Here is a 25,595-nt window from a genome sequence, read left to right as displayed (position 1 = left end):
CATTTTTGCTATGTATTTTGCAACCAAGAGTATATGATAATATTGTCATACTTCTCAGGATAGTTACATTGTGAAACTCTAAAAAAATTAGTAGTAGTTTATCAAGAAGTAGTAACCTCTTCATGTTCCTGAAGAGAGTGCAATTGATGTTTTTTGAGGAAAGGCTGTGGTTTTGTTTTATTAGGTTTTAGTTGATTGCTGTTATCAGTATACATAACTGTGCCACTTGGAATCTCATGGCAGAGGGCTTAAGTTACCTGTGTACCCTTGGAAAGATATCCTTCAAGGTAGTTTTGACTCGCACTTACCAAAATACTCTGAGGACAGTTTTGACTGTGGCTACCTCGCTGTCAGGGCAGATATGCCTAATGGGGAACTGATGTTATATGCAAATCAAATACTTTTTATAAAACGAAAAATATTGTTGATTAGAAAGCCTGACCTAGTCTGTTTTATTCTGATTACTTCTAGAAATAGTACTTCTAGAGTAGTATCACTAACCAAATACTTACTTCTGTTTACATAGTAGGCAAGCTACCTACAGTCTCATTATTCTGAGTGAAAGCTCTGTTATGGTTGAGGGAACCAAGCATGGTCCTGTGGTTGTGGAAATGAGAATCCGCCTAATAGAGTAGGTAGTACCCTAGCTTTTGAAAAGTGGGTAGGTATCTTTATCATGTAAAGGAGCAAAAAGAATTGTGAATCTACCTATACCTCTGCTAGTCAATGGGATTTTGTCATAGTATAAAACTTTATTTTTTCTTGACAGAAACGAAACTTTAAAGGTGGTCTAAATAGATTTTAACATACTCAACTGCAAATTAAATTAAACATTCCATTCACTATGTGGAATAAAAATAAATAAATTAGGACAAATAACTGTTAGTACATTTAATTGTAGTAAAAGAAACCTAAGTAGCAATGTTCTTGTTTCTCATTTTGTCAGAGGGTGATGGTAGTAGCAGTAGTTGATTCTCTAAAGTTTTGCTGGCTGTGCACGTTCAGAAAGAGTTAGTTGCCTTGCTGATTTCCTGCTGGTTGGTAATGTGTTGAGTCAGATGGCTGAACTAATGCACAGTACAAAAGGATGGATAACTGTAAGATTAGTATACTAACATGTCTCTTCATTTTAACTTATGTTCAAGTCTGAAAAAATACTCAGCTTTACTAAAAATTACAATTATCAACAGCCTATTTTTTTAACCTTGAAGTTAGGTCTCAATCATGTAAGATTTAGTTTAGTTGTTGCCAGGTTTCACCACCCTGGAGAACCATGTTTACATAGGTACATTTATCTTTTAGAAGATTACTCAGGTGTATGTATTTGCAGTGAATTCAAGCACACTTCTTTTTTCCCTAGGTTGATGAAAAATGACCAGCTTTTCAAAGCTGACTGGTTGTCTTAATCATGTCAATGCGATATTGAAGTTGTTTAACAGTTGTAATAAAGGAACTCAGTGACAGTTTTTAAGTAATGCTGTTTTCTGTAGATGCCACCTAGCATAAATACAAGCATTTTTAAAATTCTTTCAACGCCTTAATGATGTTACAAAATTTTTTGCTAGCTATATTTCTCATATATAAGTTTTTGTCACCGTTTGTGTTTGTATAATAAATTACAATTTTCTGTAAGGTAAAATTGTTAGCGTATGTAGCAATTTTAATAGATTCTTTTTAAGTCTGGTGCTTGAAATAAAAACCTTTATCTTGCTGTGGGTAGGCGTGGGTCACAGAGCTGTTTGATAAACCACGTGCGTACAGAATTATTTTTGGTGTGTGCCCTGATTTGTTTTGATTTCCTTACCTGTCTTGGTAAGGAAATCATATCCCAAGCTATGTATCATTTATGTTATCTGAAAACAGATCGAGTTTGATTTAATTTTTTTCCCCAGATAAGAGAATTCACTGTGGTGTGTTCTTCCCAAATCACGTGTCTGAAATTCAGAATTTTAATTACTGTTGTACTTGTGGTCAGCTAAAATCTATTCAATTTTACTACACATGTTGTCCTTGTAACTCTTACTCTGGTGACACTCCTCAGTGTATTCATAATGAGCAAACTGCTCTTTTGTTTTCTTTTTTTTTCCTGTGAGTGGCTGTCCATTTTTACATGATGTGAATATACTTTAATATTTTCTGTATTTTTTTCTAAATGAGGATGACTGAAATTATATGCAGCATTTTAAGAGTTGCTCATGCAATTTTTTCAGTTCTTTATTGAAAATACCATACTGCCGAATCAAGATATTTTTTCCTTTACTGCTGTCACTGCTTGGTGTCCCTCCTGGTCAGTGTGTGATTGATAATGGGTTTTGCATCCCATCAGTGTCATACAGAAGACTTTTTATTGCTGGGGGAACCTCCTTGTTTTGTAGCATTAACAATTTAGAGTGAGATTCCTCTTCACTAATTAATTTTTAGAGATTATTCAGTTCACCCTTTATGAGGTTTTTTCATCACCTTTGGTTAACCTCCTTTTAATTAGTTCTACTTTTAGCACAGCTATTGTCACTTTGTTTTAGCTTATACCTTGAAGAGCTTTTCTAGGAGTCCCCATTTCGTAGAATCACGGAATGGTTTTGGTTGGAAGGGACTTTAAACATCATCTAGTTCCAACCTCCCTGCCATGTTTTAACCAAATTTCTTTAGTTAAATTCCATGCAGAGGATTGCATGGGAAACTCAACTTAGCATTGCTCTGTTTCCTCGAGAGCTCTTACAGTTACTGTGTTAGTCTAGCACTGTCTATCTGTGGCACTGTCATATGCTTTACAGACTTTCATACAATTTTTTAAATTCTTCAACATGTTTGAAATTTGGCATAATAATAAAAATGGACTAATGTGTCTGGCTGGAATATTTTTTCCAAAATTAAATTTTGGAGTGTTTTCTGGCATGAGTACATGTTTGGTTACTGTGCTTTCAACTCAGGATTTTAATTTTTTTTCTTTCTAACATTTGTATTTGACCTATTATGTTCAGATGATTTTGCTAACAAGTTCCATTACTTCATCAAAGTTACCTGTTTTGAAAATCTAAATAATAACCCGATTTGATGGCCATCTCCTTTGAAGTCTTCTTTGCTTACTAAAGCAAAATACTAGTTCACCAGCAGTGTAATGGATAAGTCTATCAGTTCATGATGTGCAGGAATATTTACTGCTATAGTAAGAACCGATGTCTGCTAATTAAGCTTTGTAATTTAATAAATATAAACTAAAAGATATATTGGATGTGTATAATCTTTTCACACAGGTGGATAATGCTTAATTTAGGGCTGTAGCTTGGTCAGCTGTGTTGTCAAATTTCTTAAGCTACAGTGTTGGTTATGTATTTGGTAAAGTAGAGATCTTTATGTAGTGCCTAACATTGGGGAGTCTCCTAATACTCAAAGTTGCGCAGTGCATCTTCATAATGTAATTACTGTCAGAGCAGTGCAAGAGTTAACGTTTTTAATGTTGTAGATGACTAACTTGTCAGTGCTGGTACTTGTCAACCAAAAAGGGTTGCTTTCTTAGTCTCGCAAATAAAATGCTGACAGAGCCTGGGTAGGGCAGCATTTAAAACAATAGCGTGTGATGGGGAGCAGTGTGTATAAAAGTGGGATTGTATTACTGTTGTGTGTGATCAGCTAAGAAAAAGTAAATTGGGAATGAGAGGAACTAGTCAGTCCCATTCAGATGGATTAGGTTCCAGCTGAAGTGATGAAAGTTGTCAGGTGGGCCTCTTAGGAAATTGTATTTCACATACAGAGAGAGACATTGCTTACAAGTACTGGAATACCCTTGTGTTGATATATTAGTAGGTTAGAACTAGAAATGTTCACTTAATAGCTAAGTCACTTGATTATCACTAGGTATGCTTGCTTTCTCAGATTTTAGTGTTTTGTATCTTAAAGTGTTAGGTAAATTCCTCAGCTGATAACCAATAATCAGTTTTTTTAGATGTCACAGATACAAAAACTATAGTGCCCAAATCCTTGTTTTTAAAGTGTTTTCATCAGCATCTCAATAGCAGTATAGTATATATATCTTTTTTGGTAAAGAATGCATGATGTTAGTACTTCACAACTAATCAGCTAATACTGACTAATTATTTTTTCTCCCCTTTAAGTCATGAAGTATGGTCCAGATGTATAGCGTTTTTTAATATGTCGGGTAATCACTGTGTGCATTAACTGTTGAAGATTGAGTTTTGTGACACAGAGACATACAAAACTATGTGAAAAATCGACAGAGGAAACAGGAGGATATGTATGCGTTTTCACTTTCCAAAAGTTCCTGAAACACTTTATATTAGCGATCAAGTTTTGTGTTCCCTCAGATTGGATTTGCATTGTTAAAATGTGCGAAATTTGATTTGGCCTTAAAGCAAATAGTAAAAGAGAGAAGACTCACTAGCATTACTGTGTTAGTGAATAGGTAATTACTTTTGGGTGATCAGGGAAGTAAGAAAAAAAAATCCCTCCTTTCGTACAAAAGACAGAGTACATTAACCAATGGAATGTTTTCTTCTAATTGCTTACAGTAGAGGATCGTTGTTGGTGCTTTACAAAGACTGAGAAAATAACTGCATGTACTTTATGTTGCTCTTTGAAATTGATGAGCCTTATGATGCACCTTTGAATACAGAGAGGAATCTAATGGTGTTGCTGTTTAGTTTTCAAGTAGATTTTTTTAGCAGTTTTTATTTCTCAGTTCCAAGAATAAGCAAACATGAAATTTAGGTTAACTCCGTCATTCTACAGTAAACTTCAAAACTCATCATTTTGGAGGGTCTCAGCAAGGAATTTGTTTAAATCAGTTTGTTTTGGTTTAAAGGTTGTAAAATAGTGTCTTGCCCTTTATTTTTAGGCACTCCTTGCACATATTGGCAGAATAGCATAGAGTAGATGGGATTTCTGCGCTGATATCTATGGGATTCTGATGTGAATTAGGCTACTGTTTTCTGAAGTGCTCAGTATACTTTTTGAGAGAATATTCTTTTGGCTTTACTGCAGAGCTTCCCATTGCATGACTTCACAGTTGTTCAACGTAAGTACAGTTTATTTCATATGCACAGTATACCTGCGGAAAGTTGACAGCAGTTGACTCTTGTGAAGGGAGGTTGGGATAGTGTCTGGGTAGAGAAGATCCATTGCAAACCAGTCAATCTACATTGTTCACGAAGATCAATTTCAAAAAAAGATAGTAAACTGAGGTAACAGATTTTTTTGCTTAAAAAATACCCATGTGAGGAACTAAAACTGTAGATGTTCTATGTGAGCTGATATTGTTAAGTTGATGTGTTTAAATAGCACCAAGTAACGTTGTTTAAATGTCATAGATGACTCCTTTCTTTAACCTTTCTGATGAAGAGTAGTTTGTACAGACTTGTATTACTGCAGATTCTCCCACATCTAAGATATTCAGGTTGTTTATTATTATGGTTACATGCTAAACATTTGATTTATGCTACTGGGTGTGGAAAGAACAAACAAACCAAAACTTAGAATAGATTTGGCAGCTTGATGTACATTTAGCTGTGCTACTTGTAACAAATGAAGGGCATTGAGATTCTAGAGTGAGTCTGGAGAAGGGCTGCAAAGCTGGTGAAGGGTTTAGAGGGTAAGTACTATGAGGAGTCGCTGAGGGAGTTGGGGTTGTTTAGTCTGAAGGAGACTTAGTGGTGACTTTATTACTCTCTACAACTACCTGAAACTAGGTTGTAGCCAGGTGGGGGTCTGTCGTTTTTCCCAGGCAGTTAGGGACAGGATTAGAGGACATAGTCTTAAGTTGCATCAGGGAAAGTTTAGGTTGGACATTAGGAGAAATTTCTTCACATAAGGGGTGATTAAACATGGAATGGACTGCCCAGGGAGATAGTGGAGTCACCATCCCTGGAGGTGTTTAAGAAAAGACTGGATGTGGCACTTAGTGCCATGGTCTAGTTGACGTGGCAGTGTTGGATCATAGGTTAGACTTGATGATCTCAGAGGGCTTTTCAAACCTAATTGGTTCTGTGATTCTGTAAGTATTTAGGGGCAACTTGCTGGTAAAGGCAGCTAGAGTAGATTTTTGTGAGGGTAGTAATTAAGCCTGATACACATGTGAACTACCAAATCTGCTTCAGCAGTTGTGCTGTGCTCATGGGCTTTACCAATGGTGAATGTTTTGAAAAATTTGATGCTGTTAATCTAACCTGTGTTGTAAGGAAATTTTGTAACAAGCAGAACAGTATATGTTCATTTACTTGGAGTTACTGTGTAAGTTTGATCTAGTGCTGAGACTTAACAAGTATGAATATTCTCTATCACTTTCCTTGACTCTTAAATGTTTAGTTCAGTTTTACTGTTTTCTGTCTGTCAGCTAATAACTCACCTCAAGAAACCTTCCATTTTATGAAGATACTTATTTGGATGTGGATGGATAGCGTATGTCAGTTGCAATATTATGTTAGTTGAATATGCTAAGTAGACTGCTTAAAAGTTCTTTCAGGTGTCCTCTTGGGAACTTCTATACTGATTTTTATGTTAAAGATATTTAGGTTTTTGGATCATAGGATTGGGATCTGATGAGACACATACCAGAACTTAATCTTAAATGTACAGTTTTTTGAACTTACCAAGAAAGTGAGAGTGTATTTAATCTTCTTTATATTATTTTTCTAAGCAAATGCAGATTGCCACTGTCAGCTGTAATGAAGAGTTGATGGACTTTTTATCAGACCTGCTCTGGCCGTTCAGACGTGTCATAATGTTAAGTAACATAAATGCCAGTTTTAGTGAGTGGAAACAGATGCATGACTTTTAAATTTGCCAGTTAATTATGTCAGAGTTCAAGGTCATGCTTTAAACCAAAATTGCTGATATATGAAAATTGTCAGGAGTCTGTTTTATCAGCTTTGATGCTTGATCCTAAGTCTAAAATTTATTTTTTTTTCTCTACTCTGTATTGATTTCTGAAGGAAAGATGCTATGAATCTTGTTTATCTGATGCTCGGGCATTTCACCGATTAATATCGAGGTGGGAGGTGTAAATACTTGCCAGCATTTTAGACTGTATATTGATGATGCATGCGGGTACAGATCCATGTGGCACAATATTAAAAATGACTTGTTTTTTTGCTAGCGTTGCTATTTCTGCTGCATCAGCAATAGTAGCAAACAGCACTGGTATTAACTGTGAAGACTGTTAAAATTGTGATGAATAAAACCAGCTATTTCTTTGCCAAGTAAGCATACTAAAGCTGCTAGATTAGAAAACACACGAGTTGCAATGTTCCACCAATAATAAAGCACTTAAAAGCTTTCTGTTGACATTTATACAAAGAGAACAGATGAGTGTGCTCTATTTGGATTTGAAGTCAGTTTGATGCAAACCTTACAATTGCCACAAAAGGAGTTTTACAGGCTCTTCTTGCAAAAAGAAATTACTGAATTTTGACACCAAGAGTGCTGACAAATTGCTGAAAGTGCTGCCCACTTATCACTGGACTGACAGTTTAATCATTGGAGGTGTACCACTAGATTGGGCTCAGAGAAGCAGAGGAGAAGAACCTGTAGTTTTTCCAGGGCATTAAAAAAGTGATTTGAAATTTGAAATGCAAATACTCTTTTTTTTTTGTTGGATGACACTGCCATATTCTCAGTGGTGATGTACAGAACTTTGACATTCTTTTTCATTTCTTCTAAGAGATAGTGCTTATTGATCTGGTGCATTAATGGTGTGATGTTACTTTGTTTTCTCTTTTAATTTTTTATAATAAAGGTTGTATTTCAGTTTGGTATGTGCTGTGTCAACAAGGTTCTTTTTGTGCAGAGGGTGAACATTAGTACACTACTCATCTTGTAGTTACAGTACATGCTCTGCACTAGCCTTCAGAACTTCAAGAGAAGTTATAATTCACTTGTCTTCAGAGATTTTTCAGTAAGAGCAGAATATAACAGTTATATACATTTTCTGCTTTTTCTCTCCATTCTTAATTATATTTTCCATATTTTTTACAGTGTTGTTGGGTGCTGTTTGAAGCACTGTGTATTATATAAAATGAACTGGTATCTAGTTGCAGTTGTTTAATTGATGGGTAATGCTTTAATAGAAAATGGAATAGTTTGCCTGTATAAATTTTGGATTCATATTCAATGGATTTGGATCTTCCGAAGTGGTAATTATATGTTTATATGTTAGAATGTTTGTAACCTTTGTTTACTAGTTGGGGGATCTTTCTGATAACAGAAGAATTCGAAAAAATATATTTGATTCCTTAAAAGTAACTCTTAAATGCTTAAATTGATGATCTAGCAGCAGTTGTGTGCAATAAAAATATTAACTTACTGAACATTTTGTTCCATTTAAACTGTGAAGTAGTAAAGACTGCGAAGGACTTGAATCAGTTATTTCCCTACCTGCCCCCTCAGCACAATGCATTCTAATCTCATGAATTGAATGGACTCAATAAAGTTGTCTCTCATAGATTGTTGTCAGAATTTTTCACTTTTTGCAAAAAACTACTGTGAAAATACTGAAGGCATTGTTTACACCTTATTTTAGTGCCACAGTCTGTGAGGAAAAAAAATATTACTTTTTCCTGTCAAAATATGTAAAATTAGGCTTTGTATAAAATTTTGGTGTCATTGGTATTTTGGGCATAACTTGATTTCTGTGAGAAAGTAGAAAACTGAAACTGAATGTTCTATGCATGACTGAGATCCAAGTACCGTGTAGGTCTTTAGCTATATGAATGTAACTGTTTTTCTTACCATAACTCTTAAACTTTTAGCTTTAAAAATTTGCTCCTAACTTTATTATTTTTTTATACTGAAACTACTTTGTACATGAGAGTCTTTGAAAGTGTGGTGCTTCCCTTCATTAAGGAAGCATGCCTATGGGTGTTAAAAGATGGTTAGTGTTTTGATTTGCACTGAATCTCGTGCTGATTTTGGCCATTGGTTTGTCCCACCCTCATGTGCTGTGTATTGTAAAAATCAGGAATGATAGCTAAGGGTCTCTTCTGTGGCAGGGAAACATGTCTTATTTCCTTTGGTTTCAAGAATTAAGTTTTGTGTGCAGTGATGGCTCAACATTGTCTTAGACTTAGGAAAGAAATGTCAGCTGAGAGTGGTGACAGTTTAACTCTGTTTAAACGGATGTAGCTAATTTGGAACAAATCGTTAACATCAGAAGATTTGTTTCAGTTCTTCAAACTCTTAGTTCTAGCTTAAATTGCAGTGAGAACTACGTCTGCTGCTCTTCCAAAAGATAAAGCTGTATAATTTAGAAGAAGCCTTCATGGTGAGAAATAGTAAAGCTGTGGTCACTGGGGATGAAAGTGGTTTGCAAAGTGGTGGGAGAGGAAGGATTTGAACCTTTTCAGTGATTTCCTACTTTGAATATTCTTCCTGGATGGTTTACGTAAACCCATTTTACGTTTCAATCCAGCAGTCTTAAACACATGTGCAGTCTTGCTTCCTCTTAGGGAATAGTTGACAGCTGAAAAGGAGTAACTTCTTAATGGTTTTTTAATGTGATGACAGACACTCATAGGAACACTGTCTTCCACGTGCTCAACAGGGAGGAACACTTTCTCGTTAAGTTTCATGAAGAAATCAAAAAAGTACGTATCTACAGACAGATGTAGACGGTAGAATCAGTATGTCCTGCTTCAGGTCATATCTTAGGTAGAGAGATGAAAAAATATGATCTGTAGATGAAGGAAACAAAAGATTACATTAGTTGTATAGTTTTCAGGGACAGAGGGAGGAAAACGTCCTCTGGACCAGAATGCATGTCTTTGCTACCATGGCTGACTATGTCATGGCATATAAAAGGTGAAACAAAACAAGATAAATGTATTGACACCAGTTTGTCCTTTTTTGAGTCTATTCCTCCACTACCCTGCTGTGAGCAAGACAAATTTGTCATTTACTGCTAAACTTACTACTTAAAATGTACAGAGGAGGGTATTGTTAAAGGTGAATAATGGGGACTTTGAAATTCTTCATGTGAGTTTCTACTTCTACCTATAGTAGAGATGGGTAGTTAGATCTTCTGAAAGGAAACCTATTACTGCATTTGCAGAACTCACAGGTTTTAGAAGTATGGTGAAGCTGCTGTATGCTTTTTTTTTTTTAGCCGTATCTACTATTATAATTATCTCTTCTTGCTAACTCTGTTTTAAATCCCTAGGGTGTTACACAACATAATTACCACTGCAGTGTTAAGATAGAGGTAAAGTAGCTGGAATTTTACTTAGATGTTCACTTTGAAAATAAAGCTTTCCTTACTTTTAAATCAGTTGGCTTCCTGTGAGATTGAAGACTCTGTAAAGAATTGTAAATGTGAGGAAGCTAAAGTCTTGCCAATGAACTTGAGAAGTGTGATTTCACAAGAGACATGCCAAAGAAGCTTTTGGGCAAGGGAAGACCTACTTGGTAGTGTGTAAGAAATGTTAAATAAATCTAAATAAAAAACTGTTTACTTCAGTTCATCTGGTGGCTTTTTTTAAAAAAAAGTGATATGGGAATTCAATGCTAAAAAATAAGACGGTGTGTTTTGAGGATGTGGCCTTCCTACTTTTGCATTACTCAGCTTTTTAAGTAGTTGAAAATATTTCAGAACAGAATAAAACAGGTGCTTGCTAGAGCTTAAGAGAGAGCAGAGCTTTTATCTTTTCTAACATGATGCAGGTGAGGCTTTTGGAACCTTATTACCTCCTGATAAACTTCAGGGAGGTGCTGAACAGTTCTTTAGATACTCGTATCTGCCTAAAACGAGTGGCAAAGTTGCAAGATACTCAGGAGACTAGAAGCTTGAATTGGATGTAATTATGTCATCAAAATTCAATACATTGTATGGAGTCTTGTGGAGACACCAGAGATGTGATTAAATAAGAGGCAGGTGAGGAAATGACTGTTAGTCATAAAAGAGAAAAAAAAGTATTCTTGAAGATGTATAAAATGATTCAGCAGAATCTGAAAAATCCCAGGAGGCTTATGAAGCAGATAACTAATTTCAGGAGTTGTGTATTTGGGACGATGCTTGTAGTCAGCTGCACTAATATGTTAGGAAGGAAGATAAGTTGTGTTCTATCCATAGTTAGAAGTGTGAGAGAGTGGGTGAACTGGAGATTTGATCTAATTATTTTGTTATTTAAGCAGTAGTCCTTCAGTTTTGCCAAATACCAGATAAATGAAAAGAGTGGCTCCTAGATAATGCGTTACAGAGAAAGGGAGTTTGTAGACCTGATCAGAAGTTAAAGAAAACTGGGAATTCATGCTTGTTATTTCATCTTTTCCTTCTGATGTTTCTTCTGAGGTCTTAGGGAAAGTATCTAAGGCAATAAAGAAGATAAAATGCTAAGAAGCAGAAGAAATGGTAGCACTTAAAGAGCCAGTGATACTGCTGAGTTGATGTGACCGACTGTCCCTGTCCTGATGTTTGTCACCTTTACCACTGGCTTGAATGTAGAGAAAATAAAAACCTATACATGCAAAGAAAACTAGATTTCAGGTGTCTGATCCTGTAGCGGAGTAAAGACCTTGAGTCGATAGGTGTCTTCATTCTCTATAAAGTTTTAGGCATGATAGATAGCTTAGGTTTCACACCAGCCAAAACTGAGTGGTAGTCCTCAAGTCAGCTTATCATGCTATCTATGTGTGTTCTCAATGTTTGACTTTAAAGTGTCACAAATGTGACATAGGATTGTTTGCAAGAGAAAGATTAAAATAAATGTTCGTTTTCTCCTGTGAAAACTAGGATATCTAATGTTAGTGATTATGTTTTGCATGAAAGATATATTTCAAAAGGAAATTTTCAGTACAGCTACTCAGTAGCTGCCAAATAGAAATAAAAATGATCATGCTGCTACTTATGCTTCAGTACTTCTGCAGACTGCCTAGCTTGTTTCAGTGTAGTGTAAATTAATGGAAAATCTGAAGAGAATGAAAAGGAAACAGAGTCTGCCAGAAGATAATAATATTTGTTCACAGAGATGTGCTAAAGAATTTCTTTATATACTGAAGCCAGTATAACTACTGCTTGTAGTTCTGAGGAATTTGTGCTCGTTGCCAAAATTATCAATATAGAAGGAGGTGAGGATTTTTTCCTTAAGCTATGATTATATGATGATGAAATTTGTGTTTTTCCATTCTAAGCAGGTGTTAACTACCAAATCGTGATATAGTATACCTGATTATGTCAGTTTCCAGTGAAGAAGCAACTTGTTCTTGAATATGCGTTTCAGAGATATTTTGTTTCTGACGTTCTCCCTGTCCCACAGCTTTTCAAGTGGTGAAATCTCAGCTGTTAATCATTTGCCAGAGAAGAAACTGATTATGAAACAGAGGTTATATGAATCTCCTGTCTGCTGCTAGAATTTCAAGTTACTACTTCTTTCTGTGGCTTCCTTCATTTAGATGAAAACATAAGATTTCTGATTTTAATGTCATGTTAATTCTGAAGGTTTTGAAAGCAGTTGTAACAATTGTAAGGAAAAGACTGGAGTTACTGATACCTGGTTTTACTTTACCGCCTATGCTATCATAAGTCTTAATGTTTAGGGAACAGTCCTGTTTAAATGTTAGTTTTTAGGTTTGAAACTTGTTTAATACATTAATTTTAAGCAATTCTGCAGGGATATCAAAATAAACTCATTGAGAACATTTTTTACTAATTGGGATTCCATACGTTTTGAAATGTGGGATTTTTTTTATCCTTACAGCAGCAATTTAGATACCAGTTTAACAGTTTTAGAAATAAAATGTAACCTCTTGTTAAATGTGTTTTTTGGTCAAACAAGAGAAAGCTTTGTGGCCATTCTCAGATTATTATAGTTTAGTGACAGTAACCTAGATTTGAATCAAATTATTCTTTTTTAACTGCCTTGTTTATAACTTTTGAACTACATCTTTCAAGTAAATACTTCAAGGTGTGAGTAATACAGGTGTAAATGGTATAAACAGTACTTACTAGTCCACCTTTGACATTCCCTGGTGCTGTTGAGAAGTTTTTCATTACTTTGAAATGAAGTAGCACGACTTGTGGGTGTATGTAGAGATTGCCCAGACGCCGATACTGCACTTGTCTTAATTTTTTCGTTATCTTGCTAGGGGTAGTCAGTAAAACAATATTTACGAGTTTATGGTCACACTGTGTGCTCAGTAGCTGCACCTTTGAGTTATCCTGTTTCTCATTGCTGAAAGATGCACCATTTAATATCCAAATGCTGTAGTTAATCCCATAGCTAGCAAAAAGTACTGTATAGATGCATTTTTCTATTATTTTTTTAATGTTAGATAGAGATTTGTAAATTTTATTTTCCTTTCTGCGTGCTTAATTTTAAAAAAATACATAAAAGAACTGTTTTTATACATCCTGTAAGTGTTCTAAAGAGCCGCATGTAATTTTTACTTTAATAGCTGAATTCCATAAACAGAATGACTAGGTGGCGAATTTACAGATATGAAAGACATTTAAGTTGGGTGCTGAACTTTTAACAAAAAAGAAAAAAAAAACAACCAAAAAACCCCAAACAAAACAGAAAATATTTTAAAAAAAAGAGTAGATTTTTCAGCTACTGTGATGTTCATGAGGAGAAGAAGAAAATGGCATTAAGATTTGGGAAATAATAGAAAGAGAAGACTGTCATGCTAGATCATAATCTGTTACTGTATTTGATGCCTAATATACGTTTTTCCCCCCACAGAAATTAGCAGAGTACGGAAAGACATGTATAACGACACATTAAATGGTAGTACGGAGAAGAGAAGTGCAGAATTACCAGATGCTGTGGGACCTATTGTACAGTTACAAGAGAAACTATATGTGCCTGTAAAAGAATATCCAGATGTAAGTATATCTTTTTAGTCCCTAAATTATTTTTTGATCCTTGTGGTCGTCTTTAAATGTAAGTTTCATGTGATGCTACCCTTGGATCACACCAGGTTGCTTTGGAAACTTCTTAGGGAATCAGTGTATATTCCACTTGGCTTGATTTGCAGTGAGGGGAAGAAGGTTGTGTTAAACAGCAAACTAGTATGGATTACTAAGGCATAGATCTGAATTTTCTTTTTCATTCAGTACTGTCTGTCCTGAGACACTGCGTAGTGAATTTTATGAGGAAAGTAGTTCTTGGGAAGCTGTTTTTTCCTCTTGGTGTGTCTCTAAAAGTCAGTTGGAGAATGCTTAGAGGCCCATTTAGAGACCTTTTGGAGACAGTACTTAGTCTCAATTACTGTTTGTCCCATACCTGTGTAACCAGTTTTGTTGCATATAGAAGTGTCTTTATCTTAGGCTTGGTTGTCCTGTCTTCCTTCTTTCCCCCGCCCTGCTTAAGCAAAGCTCGTTGCTTGCCTGCCATGTTCTGTTCTCCATTAAGTGTTCAGTTCTATTGTACACTTACCTTCTGAGGGAGAATAGTTTCATTTTAACTAGAAGAATTGTTTTGAGCTTCTCTGGTCTGAATGGTTTCAAACTACTTGGGAAAAACAGTCCTGTCAAAATCTACCCCAACTACCCCAACCATTTTCATTGATCTCTGTCAAAATAAGAAATTGTGTTATTCTTCTCTAAAAGAACTTAAAGGTTCTGTTGCAGTGGAGGAGTGCAGGGTTCAAGTAAGGCATTTGCACACTGATGTGGTATAAAGGGGAAGAAAGTACAGAACAGAAAAAAAAAGGAAGTAACACTTGTGTATTTCTGTGGCTTTTTGTGTGGTTAATTAAATTAAGCTCTCCAAATTGAGTTTTTATTATTTCAGTGCTGCTTACAACATACAGGCCTCTAAATTAAACCTGATTGTGCTTCATTAAGAAAGTTAAGTGCAAGTCATTATTCAGGACAGAATATTTAGGCAAATGTCTCTTCTCCCTTTTCAGTTTTCACAAAGTTGTTTTGCTTTGGAGTTAAAGTGCCTCTACTGGGAAGAGCATTCAGAGAATTTGTAGTGGCTGTAAGGATATCTCTCTCCCGTTCCATTATTTTTCTTCCAAATTAAACATATGTATCTATATAGATATATGTACATGCATACATACTCCCATACTAAAAACACTGATTCTTTTGAAACTCCTTGGAATTACAGATTTTTGAGAGGAACTATGCTATGCAGTTCCATAAAGCCATGTAAATAGCTCTGGACCTCGATACCTGCATATATCTTAGAGTTATATTACTTAGTGGCTTTTTAAAGCATTGCTTAGTAATTGAAATCTTGGTTTCATAACTTGACAATGCACTCTTTGTGAAGAGTTGCCTTAGTTATTTGTTGTAGTTGATGCTTGCTGTACAAGGACCACGAGTAAGAAAAAAGATATTGGATTTCCCGTAACTATTATTGTTAAACTGCTGTTCTAGAAGTCAGAGGTTTAGTACCTTAGCTCTTCACTGTCAGTTTTATCAAATATAATGTAAATAAGCAGGAAAGTTCCTGTGAAAGCACTTGTGTAACTTCAGGTTACTTCAGCTAGCTCTTTGTGTGCCTTCAGAAGAAAGTCCTTGAGGAGTTCACTAATTTATTTTAATAAACTCTCATACATTCAGAAGTTGGAGAAGCTTGTGATTTCTATACATGTGACCTGGAATAAAAAGTAGTTGCTTCTTACGAAATGATGTGAAATGTGTGCTAGAAACCGTGCAGCTCCTACCACTGGCAGTTCCAGCTTCACTGGGGAGCCAAGCCCAGTGTTCTCTCTGTGCTCCTGCTTGTGTACATGTTGTCTGTATTTGTTTTTAGCTACTTGGAATGGGATCTGTACAGCCTCAGTAACTGGTTAATGAACTAGAATATACCACTACATTTAAAAAAAAAAAAAAAAAAAAAAAAGCTGTGATTTTTGTATGGAGGCCCTTTCTAAGATCTTTCTGCAAGTTAGAAATCAAGTGACCTGCTTTGAATTCAGGCTAGCATGGCATTCAGAAGGTCTGGAGTACAGTGATTCTAACTAGTTTAAAAAAAAAAACAAACAACAAACTCACTTTAAAGTATTAATTTCACTTGCGAAGTTAAATTTGCATGTAAAGATAAAAATTACCACCTATGATAATTTTCACAGTATTATGTGAAACTTCTTACATTTAGCAATTAATTGTTACCAGATATAGGAAAGACATGCTGTACAGACTATCAGAGTGATTTTGTCAGGTGAATCTAGTTAATTCTTTCTATTGCTATAGTTTTCTTCCAGCTTTTCTACCTTAAAGGCATAAAGTTGGATAAACACAAAATTGCTCAGAGTGACTAGAAACTTTTTTCTTTTTTATATTTAGCAGTGTTTTTAGTAACAGAAATTTTAAAAAAATAAAATAATCATTGAAATTTTATGTTGTTCTGATAAACTTCTACTCTGGTAAATATTTTTGACATAGGAGTTTGAGCATATTGATTAGTTGACTGTAGTGAATAATGAACAGTAGTAGTGCCATTTTGTGCACAGAATCCTCAATTACTTATGAGCCATAAAAATAATGGTCTGCCCTAAGTTTGAACAAACATGTTTTATATATGTGTGTATAAACATCCATGTATACATATATGTATAAAAGATGAAACAGTAAATTTTCATATGCTACATCATGTTCATTTACTGTTTGACTATCCTCTAGTTGCCCACACAGAGTAAAGAATATATAAAATTGAATTTAAAAGCTAAAATAAATATATAAAATCCTCTATAGTCCCTTAATTTATTTTTTTATATGAGTGCATATTGAGTATTTTAATCTTAATATTTATTCAAAGACCATAGGTGATGCAAGTTTCAACTTCCAAAAAGAATTGTCTGAAACAGCCTGTAGTTTTTAAATTCTGACCATTTTAGAGTCTGAATTTCTACTTCTGAACTGGTAATTGGAAGGTATGCAAAAGTCTTGCTAAACAAGGGCTAACTTTCTTTGGTGTATTGTGTTAATAAGGAGCATTTTTCCATGATGCAATCGCAGTCACAATTGTGTAACTGTTGGGATGGTCTGCTTTCTGACACTTTTTTTTTCATTGCAAGCTACAGTTAGGCAGTGGGGTATATTTGTATCATTTTCTTCTAGCACCCTTGAAAGGTGTTTAATCTGTATAGAAATTTTAGTATTAGAATTGAGATTTGAGCTACTTAGATTTTCTGAACCATGTATATGCTCCTGAAACTTGAGAGAGAAACTGTGCAAAAGGCACCCAGAAAATGAAATTCCATTGCTTGTCCATATTTTGCCCTTCAGTTAAAAATATATTCTCTACAGTGTAATGTTTGTACTGTAGTGTAAGTCTTTGGTGTTACAATTTGAAGGCATTTCCAATTCACAGAGAAATAACCTCCATCAGAGTTTAAAAAAGTAAAAAGAAAAGATGTCAGAAAAATTATTGAGCTTTTAAGAAGCAGAAGAATGGAGGATAAGCTATTGTTTGTGGATGAATAGTTAATAGTCTTTAGCATTTCTTATGCTTCAGATAAATGATTAATATTTTTGAATTTCCCTGAAGAGCTGAGACTAAACTTTCTGCCTGATATCAATTTAAACAGTTTTTGGAATTAGTACCTACAAATGTTGAACTGAATAAATGTTTTTTTCTATTATAATCATGGCTTTATTATTAATAAGTACCCTGTTAGCTCTGATTAATGTGAAATTCTCTGTTGGAACTCTTCTGTGCCTCTTCAGTAAAAATGTAAGAACTCAGTAATTATCGCATCTAAAGTAGCATGTCCTTTGAGTATACTGAAGCTCAAAGGCCAGCAGTGATAAACAGCTTGTGCGTACTTTCTGACCATTTTAGTTGAAACTGTTTAATTAGTACAACAGAACGATGAACACGGGGATTCATTTTACTATGGGGAACTTACTGACAAAACGTTTAAATCCTTTTTCAATTTGGTAATATCAGAGTTTAATAGCATCCCTAATATGGATTAGGAAAACGATAACATCATCTTTATTGTTCTGGCTCTTTTACTTAAGCTTTTCATTCCCTAGTGGTAAACAGGGAAGGAGGCTAAAAGACCTGGCCTTGTTTACCCTTGTAATGGGAAGGAAAGAGAGAATATAACTGTTCTCTGTAAATAAACTTGGGCTACAGAATACTGGCAGTGCTGAAGGAAGATTTGGGATGAAAGTACAAATGCATAGGAAATAACTAAAGTAGTTTAATCACAAATTTTGTCTGAGTAAGATCATTGGAAAAAATTCTAATAGAAGTAGCGGGAGCAAAAAATTTAATTTTGAATTTGAACTTTATATATTCATGAGAGGCTTTACGTGCTGTGTTTGCACATGGTAAGGGAATGGATTGAGAAAGGGCCCCTTTGTTTAGATGCTGATAAAATGGAGACATGCCTTAATATTTGTATGAAGATTTTTTTTACTCTTTCTGTATAACATTTTGTTAGATACCCTTCCATTACTGCTGATTCACCTATCGACAGTGAGTTTTTCTTAAACCCTGCTTCACACTCAATAGCTGTTTGTTTGTTTCTTTCTTTCTTTCTTTTCTTTGGTTTGTTTTTTTGGTGGTTTTTTTTGTTTGTTTGTTTGTATTTATAGCTGAAAGATGACAGACATTGTCATAATTTTATTCAGAAATATGCTGGTCAAATCTCCAGAACTTGTACTCAGAGGCAGAAGAATGGAAGACAGTCTAAAATACATTGGAATTAAAAATGCTGTCGTTTAGTCCCTGATAGAAATCTTATAGGCTCAGCTTTGGCAGAGCAGTACCAATTAATTTGGTTCCTGTATCTCCATTATTTCTTCCCTGTTAAACTCTACAAGAGTTTAGTGCAATTAAGTTAGGTGATTACCTTGTCATTTATCTGTTAATGTTCTTCTTCCCATTTGATTCTTACTTTCAAGTTTTGCTCTTTGCAGATTGTGGTTTTGTGGGGGAGGGGGGTGAGGGGGGAAGAAAAGGAAGGTAGGATGGAGGTAAGACAAGTAAAGATTTTGCCAAAGCAAATGCTATTTACTCTGCTTCCCGTAATATTTTTCAAAGTAAATTCCGAAATCTGGGAGAAGAAATGAGTTGCTTCTGGTACTGACACACAAGTTGAACATATTTGTCAGGACACTGTTTTCATGGTGGTGTTTATATTAGTAGCTTCTCCAAATTAATGTCATAAGATTAGAGTTCTAGTTTTATATACATGTTTATATACAAGCTATGTCCAGCATGTATATGACAGTTCTATCAGAAAGTAGTGGATTATTTTTCTTGTTTAACTAGTACACTGGTCCAACTCATAGGAGTAGGAATCCTCTAATATGACATAAACAACTAGTGCTATACATTTGGGAGCCTCTGTTCCCCATGGATGAAGAGGAGTGTGTAAATGGGGAAGCCAAGTGCTAAAGGAGAATGGTAGTCTAGAAAATTAGTCCAAACAGTTTGAGGATTCCTGTTACTTTTCTCTGAATGAAATATCTAAAATTATTCTAATTAATTAATTATCTAATTATCTAATTCTAATTAATTATCTAAAATTAATCTTATTAAAAATGTCTAATTTTGGGAATTAGGAAATTTAAGGTTGCAAAGAATGTGTCCAGCTGAACTTTTGAAGAGCAAATCTAGCTGTCAACATCCATCATGCTTGTTTTTGCTCACATGGTGCCTTTCATTATGGCTCATGTCATTTTCTGTGGAGAGTCAGGCTTTCAATGGGCAATCTGTTTGATCTGAGCTGTCTTAATACACTCTTTTGTTTTGAATTCTGCACTTTATGTGCATACATTTCTTTCTTTCATGGACTACAAAAATGTTTGGGTTCATGGTTTCAGTTGACTGTGTACTACAGCTCTTGTGTCAGTTTGTGCTTGCTTTTGCTTTTCCCTCAGAACTTTTACTTTGGGTAGTAGCTCCTGCAATACTTAAGTATGGAAGAGTTATGTGCAGATACAAATAATGGAAGGTCAGCTGTGAGGCAGAGATATTTGTGGGATATTGATTTTGTTTTACATGGAGTTTTTGTTCAGTCTGTTCTTTCAAAGGTTTATTGTAGGAAAGAGGGCTTTTATACAGAGAAGAGGAAGTGTATGAATAGGTCAGGTATGCTTGGGTACACCTGCTGAGCTTGTTTTAACGTCTGGTGTACTTCAACTAGGATTGGGGACTGCAGTGAACATGAAAATATATCAAGTGCTAAAACCATACTTAAGAGAGCAAGGTAGAGTTTGTGTTTAAAACACATATGGGAATTTGCAAATTACTGTTCAGGCATCAGAGTCCTTAGTAGTTGTATTCCCTTGCTGAAAGTCAAGAACAGATCTTCGTTTGCTTCAGAGAGCTGAAATGGACTCCTGAAGGATATGGGGCTGGTATTTGAGAAGTACAGCCTTTTAAGGAAGGAGGAGATAGAGAGAAAAACCCTTTCTTGAGAATTAAGACGTTTTTAAACCTTCCCCCCCCCCCCCCCCCCCCCGATTAGTTGACAGAGGAAACCTAGAGCACTAAGCAGCAGTACTTTCCCCAGAAACTTAACCTGGGATTTATGGTACCATGCTATCTGCGTGTGTGTCATTCCCCTCCCCCGTCCCCACCCCCGCAATGGTCAGTCAGCTTTTGGCAGATGTGTTAGATATTTTTTTCCTTTTAGTAGCTCTGTAGTTTAGGTATTACTGTTTGTACACTCAGATTTTTGTGGAGTTGCCCTTGCAAAAGTAATTCAATGATTTCCTGTCAGAGGTCAGCATGAGTTCAATAACTTCATACAAGTAGATTGGTGAAATGCAAGTCTGCTAATTGTATTTGCTCTCTGTTTTACCAGCATAAGAAGGCAGCAAGCCCCATCCTGAATTGCTATTAAAAGTAGTTTTGAGTTCCAGTCAAAACATCAGCTTGATATTTTCTTTGTATCTCTTGTAAAATCAGGTAAAAATCAGTTTACATGCCCTCAATACTAAAAGGTCTGTTGTTTATTACTGGAGTAAGTCTGCCCACAAGCTTTGGGAGTGCATGTTAATTTTTAAAAAAATTGCTTTTTAAGCAATATGGTCAAGTTTTTTAAAAAGGTGTTTTTAGGTTATGCTGTTTCTGAAGTTCTTAACTCATTAATACATTAAAACATGTATATTACTTGTCAAGGAAAAGTTATCAGTGTACTGTTGCATTTATAGCATTAATTTCTGATCTGAATTTGTTCCATAATTCAGAAGAACCAGGGTGGTTGTTCTCTGCATTTTTGTCATTTCAGTTACTTTGGTGTAATATTAATTCATGGTTCTAAGCTTTTATGTTTCATGTAGTCAATTCTGTGAAGACCCTGATTCTTCTTGAAATTTACTGCACTAGTTTGAAACTGAGTGAATTCTTTTTCATTCACATACACTCAGTATTTTAAGAAAAATAATGCTGCTTGATGAGCAGCCGGTTTCTTTTTATACCTTACTTGTTCTCAGTTGTCTCTTATTGCACAGCATAGTGCTCCCTCTCAATAGGAAAGCTCATGCACCTGTCCAAATTGTATGCATTCATCCACCCAACACTTCAGTTGCTTAGTTTGAGTAATGCTTTTTCAGAAGGTTTCTGTTTCTTTACAGTACTGACATAAGTGTGATCAATATCTCTCAGCTATGTGGTTTGTAAATAATCAGAACATACTGACCTAAAAATTCAAGTTCACTCTAGCTGCAAATATTATGATCTGTGCTGTCAGAGGACACTGAGGGCTTTGCCCTGTTGTCAGTGATACGGGGACTGCTTTCTCTGGAAAGATTTTAAGCTGAATTCTGATTTAAAGTTGTCTTAAATATGCAGCAGTTTTATCAGATTCTTTTTTTTCCTGTGAAAAGTACAGGTGGTCTAAAAATGTGAATGCTGCATTAAGTAGATATCTCTGTATTCTTGTTCCAAATTTATTATCATGATTAGTGGAAATGACCAGTTATCTTGCTAATGTATCTTAAGTACAGATGATAATGAATATATTATTCAAATTAACATATTAAATGTCTGGGTCATACTGTTTAACCTTATTGCTTGAATTTTATAGTTTGAACTCATTTGACTACTTGATTGCTGTTGTTTTTAAAGTGAATGTCCCTTGCATTAGAAGTAAAGCAAAGTTGCTGTCAATCAGCACAAGTACAAAAATAGGATTTCTTGGGCTTTGATCTCTTTAGATTTTTTTCAAGTTATTCTGGCCAAAATAATATTTTGCATATTCTTTTTTTCTTCCAAGCAAACTTCTTCAAGTGCAAATGTTGCCTTTGAGACCTGGAAAATTTATAAACAAGCGCTTGTGAGTCTTTGTGGAGGATTTCAGTTTCTTCTGTGTATCAGTTGATAGGCAAACTGAAATGAGAGAGACGTGAAACTCTGGCTTTGTAATATAAGTAGGGCCTGCCAGGTAACATATTTCTATATCCTAAGTCACCACAGACAGGTAGATTGGCACGTAAACTTGAAGTACATCTCAAAGCTTTATGATAGCTCTTTCTTGTGCCATTTCTCCTGTGGTTAATATGAGGTAGTTCCTCTTCTGGTGCAGTGTCTGCGGTGGCGCTGGTCATCACAGGACTGCATAAAGTGGTAATACCAGTCTCCTTACTTGAAAAGCCCCAGAATAAAAGGCAAAAGCTAGAAATGAAGCCTCAATGCAATAATTGTTGATATCCTGCTCTTTGAGTAGTGTTGTAATTGTAGATGTTTAGGATAATAGATTCAATGTGATTTGATATCTAAAGGTGCTACTGCTGCTTATTTATTAGACTGTAATGCTGCTCATCTGTACTTTGTGATGCTGACTGAAGTGCATAATTTTATAGTGCTTATGTTATGAGACTTGTACACTTAAATGCTGCCAGTTAGGTGGGCTTTTTAAGGTGTTTCAGTGGCTTTTTAGTTTTGACTCATTTCTCTTTTTATGCATTACTTTCTTACAGTTAGAGCAGGGAGTTAAGCTTTTAGGAGAAGTCATTTAGAGCAAAGAAAGTAGATTAGACATTAAGACACTAAAAGAAATACTGAGGACTATGCTTTGAGCTGTCTCCTGTGTTTCTGACCTGTTCTGCTGTTCTGGGCTTGAATTTTGCAAACTTACTGATTCTGGCATAGAGAATACGTAGAGAACGCTTTTTGTAACAATCGTTTCAGAAGGTGAATGAAATTATTTATTCAATTTTTTACTTTAAATAAGGTCAACACTGAGAAATCTATTTATTATTTATTTTTTAGAAGAAATAATTCTACAGCAGCAAGTAGACATTGAGAGCTACTAGTCTTACTTTTATACTTGGTTGAAATATGTTACTTAAAGTCTGTAGTAGAACAAGAAATGCTACCAATTATATAATCCTACTGGTTTTTGCTCTAAACTTTTGGGAGGGGTATTGCTTTTGTTTTGATGAAAAAGTTTAAAATTTCTTTCTATGACATGTTTCAGTATTTTCAGGGCATGAAATTCTCTACCGAGTTTGGCAATTGAACTCATAATGAACTTAATGCAGTGTAAACTGTGCATGGAAATTGATGGTGATGTACAAAGCTCCTATGACTAAGCAGGACGTTTCTGTTTAAAATGTGAAGTTTTGTAGTTCTGATTGTTGAAATACTTGGAGAATTTTCAGTATACTTAAATATAGAAATAGGCATTTCAGAAGTTGATTTGTCTTAAATGAGGTGAGAATTCTGATTCACCTTCACCTGGGAATTCATAAAGTTCAGATTGTTTCATTAAAGAGCTTTTTGTCTATGGATGAGATTGTAGCTGTGTTGCCAATACTCAAATGTGTGTAAAAATTAAATGAGCAAAGCAAAAATTATCTGATACCAGTTGTGATTATAAAGGTCAATTTAGTCAGCTAAATTAAACAATTAAAATCAGTCACATGAATAAAAAGCATGTTTATATTTGGGAATGTTAAATACCTTAGCTTGTCACTCACTCCAGAAATTTGATAAAATGCATTTTTTCCTAAGATATCTTGCTTGAATATGGAAACTTTCATCATAATTGTAATTGGTAATGCCTAACCTTCATCCACAAAACAATACTTTGCATCTTTATCATGGGTTTAGTTACTCTATTGCTTGGTGTGGTACTTTACCACTTTGTTTAACTTTGCTTGTCAGTGTGGTATTGTGGAGGAAAATAATAGTAATTACTATTTATATAATACAACTTTAAGGCCTTCTGATTTGAGAGTGTACAATTTCTGTGTTTCCTCCCTTCCCATCTTTTAAGGTGAATAATAAATATATTTTTGCAAATTAGAATTCTAAAAGACTGAATAACTTCATCTTAAAAACTATTGCCTGACAGGGATGAAGAACTTTTCTAAAGGTCCAGTAACTAGTAAGATAAAATGAAGTGATTACTGAGCACCTCTCCTTTATGTAAACTTGAGTATAACCTCAAAGCCTGGTTTTGCACCATCAGTTCTTCCTTTTGAGAGGAGGAAGAATGACTGCGTTTCTCTGGTAAATTAAAAAAAGGGAATAATGTCCCTTAAGTATAAGAATTTCCATTTCTGCTAAGTATTTTTAACTATAGTATCACTATCTGCAGTGGTGCTCCAATTTAAATGTATCTTTCTCACTTCTAATTACTGAGAAATGGAAGTAGTCTACAGCTGAATTGCCAACTTTAAGTGCCTTGGGTAATGTCACATGTAGTCACATCTAATTAAAAGGTATTATTATGGAAATTAGTTGTTGGACTGTATATCCTGAGGATCCTTTGTTATTGGAATATGAGTTTAATGATGTAAACTGTGAGGCTTAGAGGGCACTGCTGGATCCTACAATTAGGTTTTGGAGACCGATTTACACACAGCACAACTTGTTAATTCTCTAGATAAATGTGTCACGATTCCCAAGTAGAGCATGGAATTGAACAGTTTTTACTCATCTCCCAGCATTATTGAAACTGGTGTCTTGTCACTGTTCTGAGACCCTCATCTTAGTGAATAGGATGAAAGAGATTATTCACTATCTTGCTTAAGCATGCCTGCTATTAGATTGTTCACAGGATCTGATTTCCTGAGAGAGTTTCTGTTAACAATCTTTCAATTACTGTTTAAAGGTTTTTATGACCACTTAAAGGAGGGAACTACCAAATGGTTCTGTGGGCCTTTAAATAATTGCAAATGGGACTCTTAATGATAACAGAGATTCCCATTTTAAAACCATGAAATTGTTAATTTGTCTATCTTTACAGCTTTCTCACTTATGTTGATAATTCTAAGCAATTTAAAATCCAATTATTTCCAAAATATGGCAGTAATTAGATTAGTGTTTTTTACATGAACTGAACATGTAGCATAAAATTCATTTTGAGGGATATTATTTTATAGATATTTGAAGTGGAATTGAAACTACATGATTATGGTTTTCTTTAAGCTTGTGGCATGAGGAAAAGGGTTAATGTTAAAACAATCTTAAATGTAAAGCAAACATGACTTTAACACAGTTTATATTATGTAGGAAAAGTATTGAGAAAGCAGAAGTGAAGCAAATAGTGTAAATTAAGATAGTACAAACAGGAGGGTTTCTAACCTACTAGGTGAAGATACATGCAAAACCCTCAAATTGCTATTTCACTGAAGATCTGAAGTTAATATTTGTACAAACTACTACACTATTTATAAACAGTAAAAATTAGTTCAGAAATGGGGGGAGGGAGGCAAAACCCAAAAT

The 25,595-nt window shown here is 34.9% G+C and overlaps 1 protein-coding gene across 11 annotated transcripts in view; it reads left to right on the top strand.

Moving 5' to 3' along the window:
* The window catches only part of QKI (QKI, KH domain containing RNA binding), a 152,992-nt gene that overhangs the window by 25,638 nt on the left and 101,759 nt on the right, over positions 1–25,595 (top strand). For all 11 annotated transcript variants that reach the window (XM_064648971.1, XM_064648972.1, XM_064648970.1 and 8 more), the window contains exon 2: positions 13,683–13,825. In XM_064648971.1, the coding sequence (XP_064505041.1) occupies positions 13,683–13,825 (143 nt within the window). The remainder of the gene's footprint in view (positions 1–13,682; positions 13,826–25,595) is intronic.

The sequence above is a fragment of the Pseudopipra pipra genome, chromosome 3 (assembly GCF_036250125.1).
Source record: "Pseudopipra pipra isolate bDixPip1 chromosome 3, bDixPip1.hap1, whole genome shotgun sequence".
Taxonomy (NCBI): Eukaryota; Metazoa; Chordata; class Aves; order Passeriformes; family Pipridae; genus Pseudopipra; species Pseudopipra pipra.
The sequence above is the reverse complement of the archived record's forward strand: the minus strand, read 5'-3'. Positions and strand labels throughout refer to the sequence as shown.